General features: G+C 37.9%; 1 protein-coding gene across 4 annotated transcripts in view; it reads right to left on the reverse strand.

Moving 5' to 3' along the window:
- The window catches only part of sfswap (splicing factor SWAP), a 64,148-nt gene extending 47,702 nt beyond the window's left edge, over window positions 1-16,446 (reverse strand). For 3 of the 4 annotated variants that reach the window (XM_030149088.1, XM_030149089.1, XM_030149087.1), the window contains exons 1-8: window positions 16,087-16,446; window positions 14,374-14,537; window positions 11,643-11,774; window positions 8,494-8,570; window positions 4,475-4,700; window positions 4,167-4,267; window positions 2,375-2,525; window positions 113-368 (exon numbers count right to left, since the gene is read on the reverse strand). In XM_030149088.1, the coding sequence (XP_030004948.1) occupies window positions 113-368; window positions 2,375-2,525; window positions 4,167-4,267; window positions 4,475-4,700; window positions 8,494-8,570; window positions 11,643-11,774; window positions 14,374-14,537; window positions 16,087-16,286 (1,307 nt within the window). In that variant the 5' untranslated portion in view covers window positions 16,287-16,446. Of the gene's footprint in view, window positions 1-112; window positions 369-2,374; window positions 2,526-4,166; window positions 4,268-4,474; window positions 4,701-8,493; window positions 8,571-11,642; window positions 11,775-14,373; window positions 14,538-14,969; window positions 15,114-16,086 lie in introns of all 4 variants that reach the window. The other variant, XM_030149090.1, reaches the window with a different exon arrangement.
- Window positions 16,447-18,112: the final 1,666 nt, after the last annotated feature.

An 18,112-nucleotide genomic window follows, 5' to 3' on the forward strand; every position in this document is an offset into this window, starting at 1 on the left:
ATAAAAACACAAAATGTAAAATTCTAAAAAAAAACAACAAAAACACAAAACAAAAACAGAACATTTTATAAGTTGTGGATAGTTAGACCATAGTACAAGTGGATCTCTGTACCTGGTTTCAGGTACGCTGGCGGGAGGAGCAGCTGAAGTGGTAACCTGAGAGGTGGCTGCAGCTGGTGGTGCCATGGTGATGGTTTCAGGAGGGGTAGGTGTGGAGCTCAAATGAGGCAAAGCCCCAGAAGAAGTAGCAGGGGGGGCCATGACAGCTGATGGCATATTATTATAGTAGGAAGTGGCATCTATTCCAGGTGGAGGGGGGGCTAAGCAGAATGTTCCATCTGGAAGCATGTAGTACCCATAGTACACTGCTGCTGAGAAAAATGGAGAGGAACTTATTACATGACACAGCTCCCACCTCCCCTAAGCTGTGTCTGATTAAAGTTGCATGGTTCTTTGTCCGTGGTTGGAATGTGTGAGTTATGGATGAATGGAGGTATTGACACAGTATATTAAGAAACAATTACTCATTCGCACACAATTACCACATGAAAAGTGATCTGTGATAACAAAAACATTAGGATACCTGGCCATCATACTGACAAGAACATGCACTCTTCAACCATGTTCAATAAATATGGAGTTGTTCCCCTTGTCTTCACCATATTTCTACTGGAGTTTGACCTCAGTTAAGACTAACTGTCATGTCACATTTGTCTTCAGTTACTGTGATGACATGACATTATTATGGCTGAATGGAAATTCTGGACAAAAATATAGTCAGCCTTTAGCAACGGAACCGGTAACATTTGTGCCAACTTGTCTACCATTCTACCCCAAAACCCAAGACTTGGCTGAGAATGTGTTTTTGATTAAAAAGTGAAATACTGAATTTTTAAAAAAATCCAATCTTCTGAGTGAAGCTGTAGTGTAAGCAGCTGTCTATATATGAAGAAATCTATACCGGTTAGTGCTTTTTCAATTATACCTTTAGTAGTCCAAATTAGTTAAGTCATAGACTGTCTGGTGAAGATTATGTTTTGTAATTTCTGTCTTTTTAACGGTGCTGTTAACTGTTAGTATCTTCATAATTAATAATATGACATGAAGGTTAACATGTTTGGAACAGTGATTAATCAAACTCAGATAACAAATTACCCTTTTTACAGGTAATATGTGTGTTCAGTTGTTTAACAGAGACTGAAAAGTGCAGAAACAGAGAGGAGGGGGGAGATAATGGGGGCCATACTGGGACAGGGGCTAAATAAATGAGCAGTGTCAAACAGGAGGCAATGTAATATTAACATATTAGTCACTGTGCTGGTTGACTTTAATGACACATCCAATTTTCTCTAGTCAGGAAAATGAAATACCAAAATGGGAGTTCTCACTTACAAGCTTGACATGTGTCACAATTTAGATAAAGACTAAAAGTGAGTAAGTGGATGTCCAAATAGTACACGAGGTTGAACGGTTGACTAGACACATGGATGTCAGTTCGACAGATGCGTTGATGAAGGTAATGATAAAGTTAATTTTTTATAAGACCTGCACATTTTCAGGCATATTTACTGTGTACCTACTAGGTTTGGAAGGAATACCTATAGCTGTCAACCTAAGCAATGGAATTCAGCACAAAAGATGTAAGGAAACAACTTACACTCACATAATAGTTGCCATAACATGTTCAAAAGACAGACTGCCTAGTAGGGCCAAGCCAAGCAGAGCCACATGGATGGGCCAATTAACTGTGCAGGTTTTGAGAAACAATGAGTATCAACAACATTAAGCTGCAAGGTCATCCACAACCAATTTAACACTAACATCATCCAGATTTCAGCAGCAAAGATCAGGTCAAAGTACAACCTCCTCAACTGTCTCAGGGATGAATAAATTGCACTAATGGACCAGTAAACACTCACGGGTCACTGATGATGGCAAGTTTATTTCAGCAAAGGTTTCAGTGCTGGATGAACGCATACTGTAAGTGGAGAAGTACTTATGTAGCAGTGTAATAAATAACTTGAGAGGGAGTCGATATGACTCATAACAAATAGATACCCATATGGCCTTCCATATGGTTTGCATGAAAGACAGGCATTCCTTTCATTTGATATGAAACAGTCTAGTTTCTTTTGCTCTTGTCTCATTTATTCTAAACAGTCTTTATTCAGTCTAAAACCGTCACTCCTTCAGATCCCATACTTTTTTTTAGAATCAGAGCATTTCTCTGAGTTTTCCGCTTTTGCTGTGTTAAGAAGAGAAGAACATGGAAAAGTAAAAATAACAATAAAACAGTTGCTAAACTAGATGCCATGAGGCTGTCATTATGAGATCACATGGAATTTGCTGTCAGTATTGATAACAGGGTACCCACGGTCGGCACTGTACTGCGCTGGAGCACTGGATGGAGCCACTTCTGCCACTTCCTCTGGTTTGGCTTCTACTGCTGCAGTGCCGTTTCTTTCCTGTTGCGCTTTTCGAACGAGTGCTGCCAGAGGATGGTCCGGGTCCATGACTTGTAAAGGCTTTGGAAGACAATTCACTTTATTTTCTTTTTGTAAAGATATGTTTACTCTACTGAAAACCCTGAATGGATAGTTTAAAATATACCCATTTAGTGCCATTTCAGAGTTTAACTAAATTGAAAGCAACATTTAATACAGCACATACAGGGTGGGGAAGCAAAATTTACAATGAACATTTAGTTGCTTTTTCTCAGCAGGCACTACATCAATTGTTTTGAAACCAAACATACATTGATGTCATAATCATACCTAACACTATTATCCATACCTTTTCAGAAACTTTTGCCCATATGAGTAATCAGGAAAGCAAACGTCAAAGAGTGTGTGATTTGCTGAATGCACTCGTCACACCAAAGGAGATTTCAAAAATAGTTGGAGTGTCCATAAAGACTGTTTATAATGTAAAGAAGAGAATGACTATGAGCAAAACTATTACGAGAAAGTCTGGAAGATACTATTAAAGAAGAATGGGAGAAGTTGTCACCCGAATATTTGAGGAACACTTGCGCAAGTTTCAGGAAGCGTGTGAAGGCAGTTATTGAGAAAGGAGGACACAGAATAAAAACATTTTCTATTATGTAAATTTTCTTGTGGCAAATAAATTCTCATGACTTTCAATAAACTAATTAGTCATACACTGTCTTTCAATCCCTGCCTCAAAATATTGTAAATTTTGCTTCCCCACCCTGTAGAGGAGTGGCATTTTGGCAGGAATACCCCTGAAAAAGGTAATTAAAGCAATATTTCTGAGTGCTGAAAAAGCTGCAGCAAATTAAGTTCTTGACAGACAGTAACCTCCTACTGCCACATTTACTCCTCAACAACACTGATATCTTCTGATCAACTCATGTCTAACTCGGAAATACAACTGCATGTTTATATCTGACACAATGGAAGCAGCAATGTACCCATTTAATATCTGACTTAAGGAATTTGGAAGCAAGGGAATAACAACCTTATTTTAAATGTTATTGTATCGGGGAGAACATACTCTGCAGATGCCCTTCATCATCGCTGGTTTGCATCATAGAAGCGTTACCAGACATTCTGTTGTTCTGACAATAGCAAAAGTCCAGATATCACTATGGGTTCACTGACACCGTAAAGTCATGATGATGGGCCTAAAAGCACTTCAGATCACATTCAGCTGATGGTGGCAGATGATATGTGACCCATTCAGTAAACCTGCTTTTACACTGATGCTCTATCGATGCATTTACTCAAAACACAATGCTAGAGATCTTTTAATGGTAACTGTGAGAAGTGTGAAAATAGTGTAGCATCAATTTCAGTATCCTTAATTATGTACTATATTGTGGAAATTAGCTAAACATTTTTTCTAGGTTAACTTGTTCTATTTTCTCTTCAACCATGTTTACTCTTGACTTCATTATGCTACCTGTTATTTACCCTTGTGTCAGATCAGCAAAGCGATTGTACCTTGAGTGCAGGGAGTTACATAGCTAAAGTAAAGTCTCTATGCTTCCACAGACAGAGAATGAATAAAGTGATGCTCTTCTCATTGTACAAAGCAAAAACTTGTTTTGTTGACTCAGGTTGGCACAGGTTTACAATTGGCTATGAGACTGTGGTGAGACAAATAGAACTGTGACGGGCTGTCACAGTCCGCAGTTACATTACCTTCATCAGTTCCTCTAGACGAGAGCTCTTTTTAGGGGCAAACAGGCTGGGATGAAGGTAGCTGCCATCTCCATCCTCATCCGAGTCATCGGATTGGGATTCTACAGAGACACCATTAATAAAATCATGTATACATGTATGAATGAAAGTCATTTTAATAAGTAATGCTAAATGTTACTGTCGTCTGTTTTCCTGTTATGTTTGATCACTCATGCTTCACATATTTGACAGTTTAAATTAATTATCATACATATCACTGTAAATGTGATGTCAGATTGGGCACAAGATGGATGTTTTCTGGAACTCACCCTGTGACTGCTCTTGTTTGTTGGTTGAGACAAGGTTGTAGCGACCTTCCTTCATGGCTCGCAGGATGTGTTTGTAATAGGGATTTAGGTAATGGTCGAAACGAAGAAAATCAAACTGGGAGTTACCAGCTTGCTTAGCTTTCAGCACTATCTCAAACTGAGCTCCCTGCTGGCATACAAAGTTTGCCGTCCTCTCAATGATGGCATGGGTCTTGATAGTTGCTGGCTACAAAGACAAGACAAGAAAATGATAAGAACTAAGCACAAATATTTCAACTGAACATATACAATTTGTTGATGAATGTCTTTATAGAATAATCAAATTGATTGAATTTCTTTCTGCAAGAAATTAAGTTGCAATAGCAGTAGTTTTTTCCATTTAAAATACTTCTGAATGTGAAAAAAGAGTGAAAAAGACCAGTGGCACAGGTACAGGTGCTGCTACATTAAACATTAAGCAGAAATGCGCAGTTCATGAATAGCATCTTCATACCAAGGACAATACCAATTTTGCATCTGAAGCACTTTCATGCCAAGCACTCTTATGTTCACTGTGAGGACATTAATTCTGAAAATACACATGGGGTGGAAATCAGTGGAACAAGAAATGGTCCATTATTCATTCATTATTGTTCCCCCTGTGTGCTTTCAATGATTAATCATTGTCATTACCTAGAGACTACCCAGAACTGCAGCAATCCCAGAAAGAACACACATATCTCATCAAGATAAAAGTCATAATAAATACCACCTTTCAAGACACTGGCCAAAAAGATGCCAGTGTCTAACACTAACAGACCATTATTGTGTTCTAAGCTGCCAAGGACTTTGTGACTTACAAGGACCCTTTACACACAGCTTTTAAAACCTAGCCATTAAGAAGAAAGGGGGTTGTAATACTTTTATATGTTGCAGTGATATACACCAGGAAACATCCTCCCCTGCAACCATAAATTAACAAAAGCTCTGCTATTCCCAAGACACAAATTTTGACATATTATGTGCAACAGTCAAACAGCATACCAATACACACAGAGCACTATATTCAGTATTACAATTCTTATTTTGTATAAAGGTTAGTTAAGGTAAATACAGTTAAATTGTGGCGTGTTCCATTCCATTCTGGCCTGGACCTTGTGTTGTCTGCTAGGAAGGTTATTTTATTTACTATTTGTTAATCTGTCCACTAGATGCAAGAGACAAAAACTAACAGACCAATTTTCATGAAACGTGATGGAACGGTAGGGGATGGGCCAAGGAATGATCAAAGACTGTGTATAAACATGTATGACACGATGCATCTATGACAGTGAAGCCAAACATCTCAGTCCCATGGTTGGCTGATGCCATGTAACCTGGCCAAACTAAAAACCCAAAACACCCATTTCATTCCAAGCACATGAACATATTCTGACAAAGCGGACAGAGAAACCACACACGCACATGTGCACACACACAGACATGCAACAACATAAACTTAAATTTGAACTAAAGGCTCCAATAAACCCCAATACTGAACAAAAACATAGGCTACTAAAGTCTGAAATTGTGGCTTACATCTGATGATCAGAGCAGCAGATAACAGGCTCTGTGTTGAATTGAGAGTATTTTATTACAGTCCAATAACTCCCCAGTTTTATTTAAAGCAGAGCAGGGACCAACAGTTCAGTTTGTTTGTCATCACTAATGTCCTAACACCAATTTTTTATCTAAATTAGAGTTGAAAATAGTCTTTTAATGGTGCAGTTGGTTATGTCTATGGTGACAAGGGCCTGAAGGAGGGGATTCTTTAGCGGGAATGTCAGTAAGTCAGGAGTCAAGGTTCTCAACAAATAATGAATTCTCTCCCTCTATCTATAAGAAACAAACCCCTTTTACATAGACATTTTTTTAAACCTGTTAGGGAGCACAAGATGGGCCTGTTTTCATTGCTTAGTACACCATGCTATGCAGGAGATTTTCTGTCACGTGTAATCAAAAATTACACTGATGCAAACTTTTTAACTCAAGGCTGAAATAAGAAATGCTGTGTATCCCCAGACTTAAAAACATATTGAATGCTGTTGTGCAGGCATGTATGCTGATCCTCTCTGCTGTACGCACTCTTCACTCAGGGCTGTCTACCTGCCCACGCAACAGAAACACTGTGCAGTTCCCAGGGGATGCAACAGCCATTGGTTTGACCACAAACAATGCTGTCATAGCATACAGGGATGAGGCCCAGACCCTGACAGCCTATAGCTTTGACACAACAGCAACCTTATCACCAGGACGATAAAGGAGATTGTGCTGGACTTGAAGAGGAAATTAAGTACGAGAGCGGACAGTTTCAAATTCTTTGGGATGAAGATTGTAGAGAAATTCTCCTGGGCTACATGTACTTCCACTACCATAATAAATGCTCAATAACTATTTTTAGAGAAGACTGAGGAGAGAGACTGACCCAGGAGCTTCTCAGAAACTTCTATCAAGTGTACTGACATGTAACTTTACAGCTTGGTACGCCAGCTATGCAAGAGAAGATCAGAAGGCTCTGCAAGAGGTCACCAGAACAGCTCAACACATCAGCAGCACAACTGCTGGCAGTGGAGAACATTTATCTGTCCAGATGTCGGAGGAGGGCCTCCAAAATCATCAGGGACCTTACCCACCCTGCCTCTTCAAACTGCTCCCCTCTGGCAAGCAATATAGGACAATTCACTCATGCACCACAGGGACAAAAATAGCTTCTTTTCAAGAGCTGTAAAACAGCTGAGCACTGCCTGATTCCTCTTGCAACACACACACACACACACCTGCAACTATACCTGCACTTTGATAGTCTGTCTTATCGTTTGTTCCACTGTCTTACTGTCATACTTACATTTAGAACTATATAATTTATTTTCTTGTGTTTCATAATATTGCTTCATCACTCAGAATACCAACATAATATAATGTCTTATCTCCTCCCATGCTGACCGTTGTTGTCCTCTATTCTTCCTTTTATAACTCTCTGATTGGAGGAAATACATTATGCCTCATCTTAAAAATAATCATGACAAAAAGCTGCACTGACATGCACTTAAAGAAATAAAAATCCTACAGACTCTGGGGACTAAGAGATGAATTTATCTGTACCATATACTACAGCTACTCTGTTCTTTGTAGGGAACACACAAGCATAGTTTGGGGTTTCCACAAAATATCCACAGTCATTAGCCAAATTAAAGCTTGTATTTCTAGTCAGACATAAGACAGTGGTAAATGAATGCAGATGACAGGGGACATGAAGGCTGTGAATGTGTGTAAATTTCACAACATGGGACAACAAATAACACAATACCAAAATGGAAAAAGTCATTACAGCACACTGTTGGATTTCATCTGCCATTACATGAATAGCTTGATTAAAGGAATACATGGTAAAATCCAACAAGTGTATTTAAAGACAAAAATATTATAAATGTTAACTTTCCTAGATCCCTACAGTGCTCTGTAGCAGAGCTGTGAAGTCTGTCCTTAAATAAAGACTTCAAAAACTGAACACAAACACATTTCAATGAAACAAAGCTTCTACCTTCAGGGGAAAAGGAAAATGCTCCACTTGTGAGTTTATTGGCTATTGTTCAGACCAGCATCCACAAGACAAGAATGGCTCAGCACCTCTGCGAACCATTCCCCAGGGCTGAACTTATACAGTTTCCATTCTACAATTTCAGGCTTTCCAGTGAAGTTACACTCTGGTTTTCAGTGTAAAACTGTTACAGTGGTCACAAGCTGTCGTTGAGAAAATGAGGCACAGTACTGTTTAATGTATAATGCTTTATCCATCTTGCGAAGTTAACATGGACATGTCGGTATTGTACCTAATGAGTCAAACTGATCAAATTTTCTCCAATAAAATCTTCACAATGCAATGCACAAAACCATTATCAAGTGGATATAAACAAAAATCATTTGTATTTGCCCTTCAAGCAATTAGTGTGTATGTGTACATCAGGGAATTTATCAAAGAAAGTCAAAATATCAACACTCACCAGCTCGACATCAGGAGGGATGGCCAATCCTGGGGGTGCAATGAACGGTTCTTCACTCTCCTCAGGCTCTGCTTCTTCTGTGGTGTCAAAGTTTTAAACATTTAAAAAAAAAAAAAAAAAAAAAAAAAAAAAAAAGGAAGAAAGAAAGAAATGTCTTGTTATTTGTTACAATAAATACATAAATATATGTCCATATATATATATATATATATATATATATATAGCACTATACTGTACTATTTGGGTTAATACATTATCAGGTAAAAAAAAGTCATAAACATAATATTTGTTCCCTTTGATGATGGGATGTATTCTCCTTGGCATCATTTATACCACACAGTCATCATGCAAAGTGACGATAAATGTCATAACATTTATTTCCATCCAGAGTTGCATTAATTTTTAGCCAAGGTCTTGTATTGATGCTGGACAGTTGGCGCGCTGCATAAAGTCTCCATCACATCCCAAAGATTCTTAATGGGTTTCAACTCTGGACTCTGTGGTGGCCAATCCATGTGTGAAAATGATGTCTCAAGCTCCTTGGACCACACTTTCACAATTTGAGCCTGATGAATCCTGTTATTATCATCTCTGAATATGTCTGTGTCATCAGGTAAGAAAAAAATCCACAGACATTAAAACTTGGTCATTCAGTATATTCATGTTCACCTGAATATACTTTTTGGACAGTTAATGTTGCTGAACCTACACCTAACCAACTGAAGCAATCCGAGATCATAACACTGCCCCCACAGGCTTGTACTGTAGTCACTGGGCATGATGGGTAATCACTTAAAACTGCATCTCATCTGATTCTGATGCACCCATCACTCTGGAATAGGGTCAGTCTAGACTCATCAGACCACATGACCTTTTTTCCATCAAAAAACTGTAGTGATGTCTCAATCTGGATTTTTTTGCTTCCAATCCGATTTTTGGGATTAGTTTTGCCGATACTGATCCACTCCCGATCTAATATGGACTTTTTACAATTAAATTTTGATTTAAAATTGGAGTCATTATTTATAGGTTATCATACTACTATTTTACTTGAGATCACAATTGGGCTGAATGTGGAACCTGAACTAAAACAAGTATGACACATTTGACTCTTAATAACTTAGTATAATTTTTGCACTTTCCAAATTCATACTATGGGACAAATTAGAACTTTCTATTTTCCACTGCTGTAGTGCAGGACAGGTCCGTCCAGGTATTATATGGAGGTGCGTTCGGTGCCGTGCATTAGTGATGTGAAGCGGGTTACTCACGGGTCAGGTTGGGGCGGGCCAAAAGAATGTCAGTTTATTTGCGGGGCAGGTTGGGTCGGGTCAAATAATTCCACAAAAGCCCCGTGGGTTGAAAAAAAAAAAAAAAAACAGACTCGCACATCACAACTGGACCTCATAATGCGTATAAGCGCAGAGTAAAAGTGGAACTTAGAGACGCTTTACTAAGTCCTCTAAGCCTCCTGCTGTTGTGCAGCTTCTCCCTACCTCCGGAAACTTTCATTTGATGGGGCAGGACGTTTGTCCTCCCCCTTCCCAAACCCGGATCGGCCCGATCTCGTGACTAAATCCGATCCGATCTTCTAAAAAAGGCCAGATCAGCAGCCAATACCGATCTGTAGATCAGATCGGGACATCCCTAAAACACAGTGCATTCTTTATGCTCTCTGTCAAACTGATGGTTGTTTAGGAAATGAGAAGCATCATCAGTTAGGGTAAAAATAACTTTATACATACATATGTTAATATATACATATTAATCATTAAAATTCCAGTGGAAGGCTCATACCTCTTAGCTTAGTTAAAACCATGTGTTGACTTCTTTTGGGCCAGTCAGTAAACATATCTTATAACTATACAATAGCCAATACTTGACAAAATAAATACAGTACACTCTTCATTCAATACTGTATTAAATGTAGAGATTGGGACCGATCAAATAATTTAATGTGTGATTCATGACAATGTTACAAATTCCTGTAATTAGAAACAATACATTCAAAAGGTTGCATTAAGCAGACAACTTCTAGGTAAATATTTAAAGCTATAGAATAATTTATTTCGAAACAAGAAGGAAGCATGCTTGTAGAGAAGAATAAAACACCCTGTAGAAATAAAAGTCTAACTTAGGCATACTGTGAGGCAACTATACAACAATCAGGCGAATGTTAAAAAGAATAAATCTGTCAGTATTTGAGAGGTTTAACAGGTCAAAAATTTAACTGCAATTACCCTTCTGGCTTATCTGCCTTTCACTCAGGGACAAACATCATAGATAATGATTTAAGTTATATTATGATTCTGTGTTTCACTCAACTCCCCATATTCACTCCTTTAAGCTGGTCATTTGCGATGATAGCTTTGGTCATGAATGTGTATCTAAAACAGTATAAATATATTCTGGCTTGAACTCAGCTTCACCATCTCCATAAAATGTACCACCAAGTACGCTTGGTCATTAAGTCACTAACTGGGAGAAAAGTGCTACCAGCAAAATCCACATCATTTGCATGTGTGTATGTGTGTCAGATAATATGATATGGATCATCTGTTATATATGGATGATCTGAACCATAGTTAATGCTCATGTTTACAGGTGATGAGCAGACTAAATATATATTAATCCCAAAAGTAAATGCCATCATACCGGGGTCTGTTATAAATGATGTTCTATGACACCCTGGAGGGGACTCTGCAGATGCTCTTATGGGTAGGAATGAAAAGGATTAGAGAAAGCTACTGTGAGGTTGATAGTCGACCGCAGCAGCCCAAAAAATCAACAGCTTTACTTTACCACAAAGGGCAAAGATCTAACTCTGAGCAACATATAATACACACAAGGGACATCATGAATTTGCTGTTCGCACATGTAAATGCACATTATACGTATATTTCTTCGAATAACCTTAAGTCCAGGATATGCAGATGCCTACTGGAAGTATTACTGACTGAATGTAGGTGCAGAAAGACCAAAGAAAGACTGTGTGGGCATTTGCTGTTTTTTTGTATTCTGCTAGTTTGCCAGGTTTTGTCACTTCATCTTTTTTTTACACTGCTGCACTTGTGATGGCTGACCCGAGTGCCATCTTCATTTCTGTATGAAAATGACTGAACAGTTGCTGGATGTTTCAGAGTACTCACCAGTTTCCTTGTTAGCTTCCTCCTCCTCTGTGGGCTGAGATGGGTCATAGTAGTCTGCACTGTATTTGAAAGCCACTGCATTGTAGGAACCTTCATCAGCCAGAGCTTCACTCAGGCGTTTGTACTCCTCCTCTGTCGAGACAAGAAAATGTAACATGAACATCTAGTATTATTCAAACTAGTTGCATTATATGTAGTATATATGATAGAGTTTGAGAAATTGAAATTGTTGTTGACTGCAAAATAAGACTTTGAGGAAAGTAATATTCATTTTCCAAACTGCTTGTTCCTTGGAAGGGTCACAGGGATATTGGAGCCTATCCCTGTTACCAATGGGCAAAGACAGATCTCCAGTTCATGGCAAAGCTGACATACATATATACAAAGAGCCATACATTCTCACATTGATACCTATGGGTGAATAAGACCAATTAACATACTGAAAGCCGGAGTACCTGGAAAGACCTCATGCAAACACAGGAAGAATATGCAAACTTGCTGTGAGGTGACAGTGCTAATCCCTGCACCAAAGTAAGATAATGTTGAATAATTTTGAGCAAGATTCATATAATTATATAAAGATATTAAATTATAGAATAGCATAACCACAAGGGTTTACTTTATTACTATAATGTAAAAGGTTTGTGAGCCCCAGACTCCTTGTCTTGTCTACTGAAATTAACAGCAGACTATATCCTTATTTAAAGAAGGGGTAAAATTTGCACTAAAACTATCAATATTACTAATGGTTTCCTGCTGTCCCTTTAGTGGACAGATGGGCAATAGCCTGAGTGAATGGGGTCAGGCTTCCAAATTCAAGGGCAAACCAGCCTGTGGGATGAACATTCTGCATTCTACAGTGTCTGTGTGACACAAACCATTGGCTCACTCAGTCCCTCCTGTCGGTTTAGGGATAAGACACCATATTTCACTTAAAACTATAACTTATTAATTCAATTACTGCCATTAAATCAGTCATTCAGAGGGGTACTCTGTCATCAAAATAGCCTGTTTCATTATAATGTGAAATGACCAAGAAGCCACAACCAAAGATGAGTTGAAAGTGATTTTCATAGAAATGTCAGCTCTTGAGCTCAGAGTCTAAGCCAGCAAATTATAAGCAGAAGGTGCCTCAGTGGGAAATACACTAGAGAGAAAAATATGATGGGTCTAAATTAAATCACAATGTAGTTTTAAGAAAGGCTGCACAATTAACCAAATCACAATATCAACCTGTGCAATTACATAACCATAAATACTACAATTTAAAAAGTCCAGATTTAGGAGGATTTAGGATGATCTAAATGCAGAAATGGAAAATGATATCAATACAACCAGGGAGAAGTACTGTCTAAGACATCCAAACTCAAAGCCACAACATTTTTGCATATCTTTATGCTAGTTTAAGTTTGTATGTTTGACTTGGCATTTCTAAACGAGAAAATCTGTGCACTGTCATAGACAGTCAAGTAATTATACAACTGCAATATGACTTTTTCCCCACATCAAGCAACTCTAGTTTTAAGATAAGTCACTTATGAGTCCGATCAAGCAGTAACACATTGACACATTTTGTGTTCAACAGTCTCTGTCATGTAAGCAGAGTAACTTATATGCATGTACTATACATATTTGAGTAGGTATTTATAAGCACTTCAACATTATGTATAACAAAATTTGGGGAGATAAAATATTTAGGTGAAAAATGTCAAATTACTGCTCGGTAACACATGGACTTGAAAAGGACATCAATTTTTTAAGCTTTCAACAAACATTTAAAACATGTGGTTCTCAACAGAAATTGATATCAAGTAGGGCAAAACCTTTTAGATATTATGTTCAACTATGCTGAAAATAAATTTTGAGTAAAATACTGAAAAGTCTCTTTTTTACTGACATGAGAATGTGGTAACACATGGACAGGCTGCCATAGTAACACATGGACGACTCTTTACCGTTGTATGCATTACCTAAAATGCTGACTTATTTTTTAAAACAACAACCCAGATATAATCACAATGCTTTATTTTATGTATTTAATACTAACACACTGTTATTTACAACTTGTGGTGGTCCATACTGATATAGGTAAATTACAAATAAAGAGTAATTTCTCAGTAACAGTTCACAGGCAGTCTTTTTAAATGTGACCAGTGTTTGAATTCACAAACTTCATCATTCAGAATTTTAATTTTCTCAAAGTAACTGACAGTCTTTTGCATGTTAATTTTGTTAATTTAATACAGCCTAGCAGGTTTGGAACTTCTCCTGTAGTGTGTAAGTGGTATTTTAATAAGGATAACAGTTCCATAAAATAGAGATCTTTAGCTAAAAAATGAGCCCACTTGATAAATGTGTGTAAATTTACTTTTTCATGTTGATGTTCACTTTCGCTTGGTCAGACCCTTATTTTTACACTAAATAGATTTGGTAGTACATGAACATGCCTTATATAGATTTTGTAGGTACAGTCAATTTATATTCTCAATTTTACACATTGTTTTTTCCCCATTTACAAAACAAAAGATGAGTGTATACACCAGATTTTTACAGAACAGACAAAAAGTACATTAGATAACAGTTATCTGGCATGCCTCTGATCATGCATCACAACAAGAAAATAATGCATTTTTCTTTACTTTAGAATCACCTTGTGTGACCCAATGCAGGCAATTACACATTAATACTCGCCAAACGTATTAAAGAGTGAGTGCTGGTTGTTAATTCCCACCTTGTCTTGCCTCCTCTTCTAGCAGGTCTGTGTGAAGAGCCAGGTATCTCTCCTCATCGCACAGCGCCTCAATTCTGGCCTCTTCCTCCGACAGCTGGTAGGATGTGTTCCATGACCCACTGTCATACTCTGAAAGGTCATGTAAGTGACCACGCCCATCGTATCTGTTGGATGATAAAAAGAATTAGAGAGAAAGACATTGACATAGCATTTTCTACACAACATGGACCTACTTACCAAGGAAAATGGACCTAAAACCCAAAACTTACATCAAAACTAAACTGTTCAGATGACTGGCATGAGAGAGTATATTTGTAAAGTATTAAGTTGGAAATTCTGTCAAAAACTTAGATTGGAATAACTCCATAATCAAGTCTTAATCCTAAAAAACTCAAGATACCTAGCAAGCCTTCTGCTGCCATTTCCTTTCTGGACAAGTCTTACAAACCAAGGGCCCTATATCAAAAAGAAAAACACAAAGAAAAGCAAACAAAAAGCGACTCGTCTCTTACCTTATAGGGTTCAATCCCCCTCTCATCATTATCTCTACATCTGTAAATAAAGTTACATTCACACAAACCCGAGCACATAAATACCTATCTGTAAGAACCCAAATGGACGACATTTTCCTGCGTTCGTCCCTCTACGCCATCTCTCAGTTGCAGTTTCTTCATGGAGACAAAGAAATGGAGTGCCGTGGTTGGCATTCGGGGTTTGGCAGGACCCCTTTGCCTACCTTGCTGGGGGAAAAGACTAGTTTATGTGATAAAGACACACATACATAGGCTGTACAAATAAAACACAAGGATCACTGCAGTTCAAGGTGATTCGTACATATTCGCTTTTTTTTTTTTTTTATAGTTTTCAGCATTATTCAGCGCGTTTAGCACATGTGGCAACAAAAGTTGCAAGTGACTTTGAAATACTTTTTATTTGTCAAACATCATAGATCAGCAATGGCATTAAGACAATATGAATCACCTTACCTGCAGTGACTTTAGTTTTGCTTAGAATTTGCTCTGGCCTTAAGTTATCTGGAAAGTAGGTGGATTTGGTGATATAAAGTTCAATTAGAGAAGGACAGTTTCTTAAAGGTAGCAAAATAGCGAAACATCAGATGTTATATTCAGTTTGTATTGTGGTATTATGCAACCATTAATGAAGTCTGTAGTAAAAGTTTCCAGAGGAAATTCTCACAACATGCCAAGATGCAAATCCCATCGACCAAATTAAAGTTTACACAATTAAAGAGCAATATGCAAGTTGCACTTTTCAATGTACTCGCCCTTTTAACACGATTTTCGAGGATGACAAATCTAGGCTTTTCTCGTCCTCCAATGTGTATTTGATAAATTACTGTCAATACACTCAACCATTTTTACACTAAACCTAATAAGCCTCCAAGTGAGTGGGCTACCGCGTCAATAGTGTTAGTCTTGCTTTATCAGCATCGTGGTTAATGTTAGCAGGGACAGGTTGGGCCTTGCATCTTTGCATGCTATTCTATAAAGTACCATAAAGATACCATTTGTTGGCAATTCAAGACGTCCAAAAACAAATAATCAAGTAAGAAAATAAAACATTCGTCGTCTTTTGCAGGTATTCCCAAGCTTCTACAAGACAAACTTCAAGTGGTCCCATGAATTGTGACACAGGCTAACGGAAAAGGTAGATGGTTAGCATAATGTTTCGGTCTAAGTTTGTTCAACCGACCTATCAATCATGATGTTCTTGTCCCCCATCCATGGGATAAGATGTTTTCCATGTTCATGGTAAAGAGCCCTTTCGTCGTCTGGGAACAGTTTGCAGGCATAGCCGAAAACCAAGAGGTCGGCGTATTTATCACTGTCGCTCACATCTTTCTTCACCGGTTTGTTGTTGTGGTCTTTCTTTCCCGCTGCCCGACGATACATCTCCAAATTAATCGTGGAAACAAGTTCGTTTGCAAAATGGATTAATAAAGGCGGTAGAACTTTATCTGTTTTGTCCAAATACCTCGCTTTTGATCCAAATTACATGATAATCGGTGTTGTTCTCCTCCAAAACAAAACTCTACGCGCTGTCGGTTGCCATATTGGATAGCAAGTAAATGTAGTCATGTAGTGGGTCAGCACTTTCGAGAATTATTTACACAATTCAAACGAACTATTATGTTATTTTTTAATATTGATACACTCAATTTTTATTTATTCTTATTTCTTTATTTTTATAAGTCAAAGTAGGCGCACAGAACTCCTATTTTGCCACTATACGGATTTGTCGAATGTGCTAACCTGAATGGATCTAAGCGCATGAGCCATACAGTAAGTGGTTAGGAAACTAAATGGAGCTGATGATAAGCGTGTCACGTGCACTACTATGTAAAAATGAAAACTATGTATAATGTTTTGTATGGTAGCATGGACAGAATAAAAGGTGATAAAAGATGAGCACTCATTATATTAAGGCATAATCCAGTGGGCCCACACAGGCAGGACAAGGTGGTATTTTTTATTTATTTATTTATTTATTTATTTATTTATTTATTCTCCAGACATTGGTCCCCCCAGGATATTTATGTTATGTTCCTACTCTGTCTTCCTCTCTTTCACCCTCTCTCTCTGTCCTACTTTTCTTATAATTTCATCTGTTCTCCCCCGTTTGTTAGATAAACCTGTGGTCAAATTTTAACAAAACAATGCCAGAGGTTGTAAATAATAAAGAGGAGAATCGAGGACTGTGTATTTACAGTAAAGCTACAAAGCCTCTCTTTCTCCTTTGTGTGAATGTAGTAGTGTAGCATCTTAGCTACGTAATATAAAGATTAGAGGTACCAGATTTGTGTAAAAGGAGAAAATGCCTGTGTTCATGCATGGAAATTCTAATTAGCTTGTTAATGTGGGTGTAGTGAAAAGCCACACATCTTTACAGTTCTTGATATTTCATATTTAGCTGTTGTGGATTTTTTTAGTCATTATACAATATGACAGTATTTTATAATTCAAATTTGATTACCAAGATACATAGGACCACTGCCTGTGACAGAGCTTTTCAAAATATCAGATATTTTATACTGGAAAATAAAATTAATTAATCTCTTGAGGATCTCAGCAAGTCACATTTCACTCTGTTCCTTTGCATTGTTTCCTGTGGTACCAGTCAAAAGGAGCTGCTGTGGCAACATTCCAGAAGCCAGCCAAGTGTCTCTGTTTTACCATAAGTGTGCAGATCCTCAGCTTTGCAGTGATTCCATGCTGAGTATTGGGAAGAAATAAGCATTTACATGTTCCTGTTAAAAGACTTTACCCCACCCATGAGGTTATGTTTACACTGTTGTGTGTGTGTCTCTGCATGGTGGAAGGGTAGGGCACTGGCCAAAGAGAAGCCTGTTAAGTTTTAGAACAGTTCTTTCTTTCTTTCTTTCTTTCTTTCTTTCTTTCTTTCTTTCTTTCTTTCTTTCTTTCTTTCTTTCTTTCTTTCTTTCTTTCTTTCTTTCTGTCTTTCTTTCTTTCTTTCTTTCTTTCTTTCTTTCTTCTATCCATCCATCCATCTATTGTGGTGGAAAAATCTGTCCATAGAGAACACAAAAATCAAAGCTGGTCTTACATGTGAGTTTTATTCACCCCGTGCAAGGAGGGAAACCTCTCTAACAAAAGCACAAGGCTAAAGTGTAGGAGGAAAAGGGGTAAGGAGGAGTACAGGCAGTGAGTTTTTATACACACTAGATATGGCATGACAGACATGATTCTTACAGAAATGA

Source organism: Sphaeramia orbicularis, chromosome 12 (assembly GCF_902148855.1).
Source record: "Sphaeramia orbicularis chromosome 12, fSphaOr1.1, whole genome shotgun sequence".
NCBI classification, from domain to species: Eukaryota; Metazoa; Chordata; class Actinopteri; order Kurtiformes; family Apogonidae; genus Sphaeramia; species Sphaeramia orbicularis.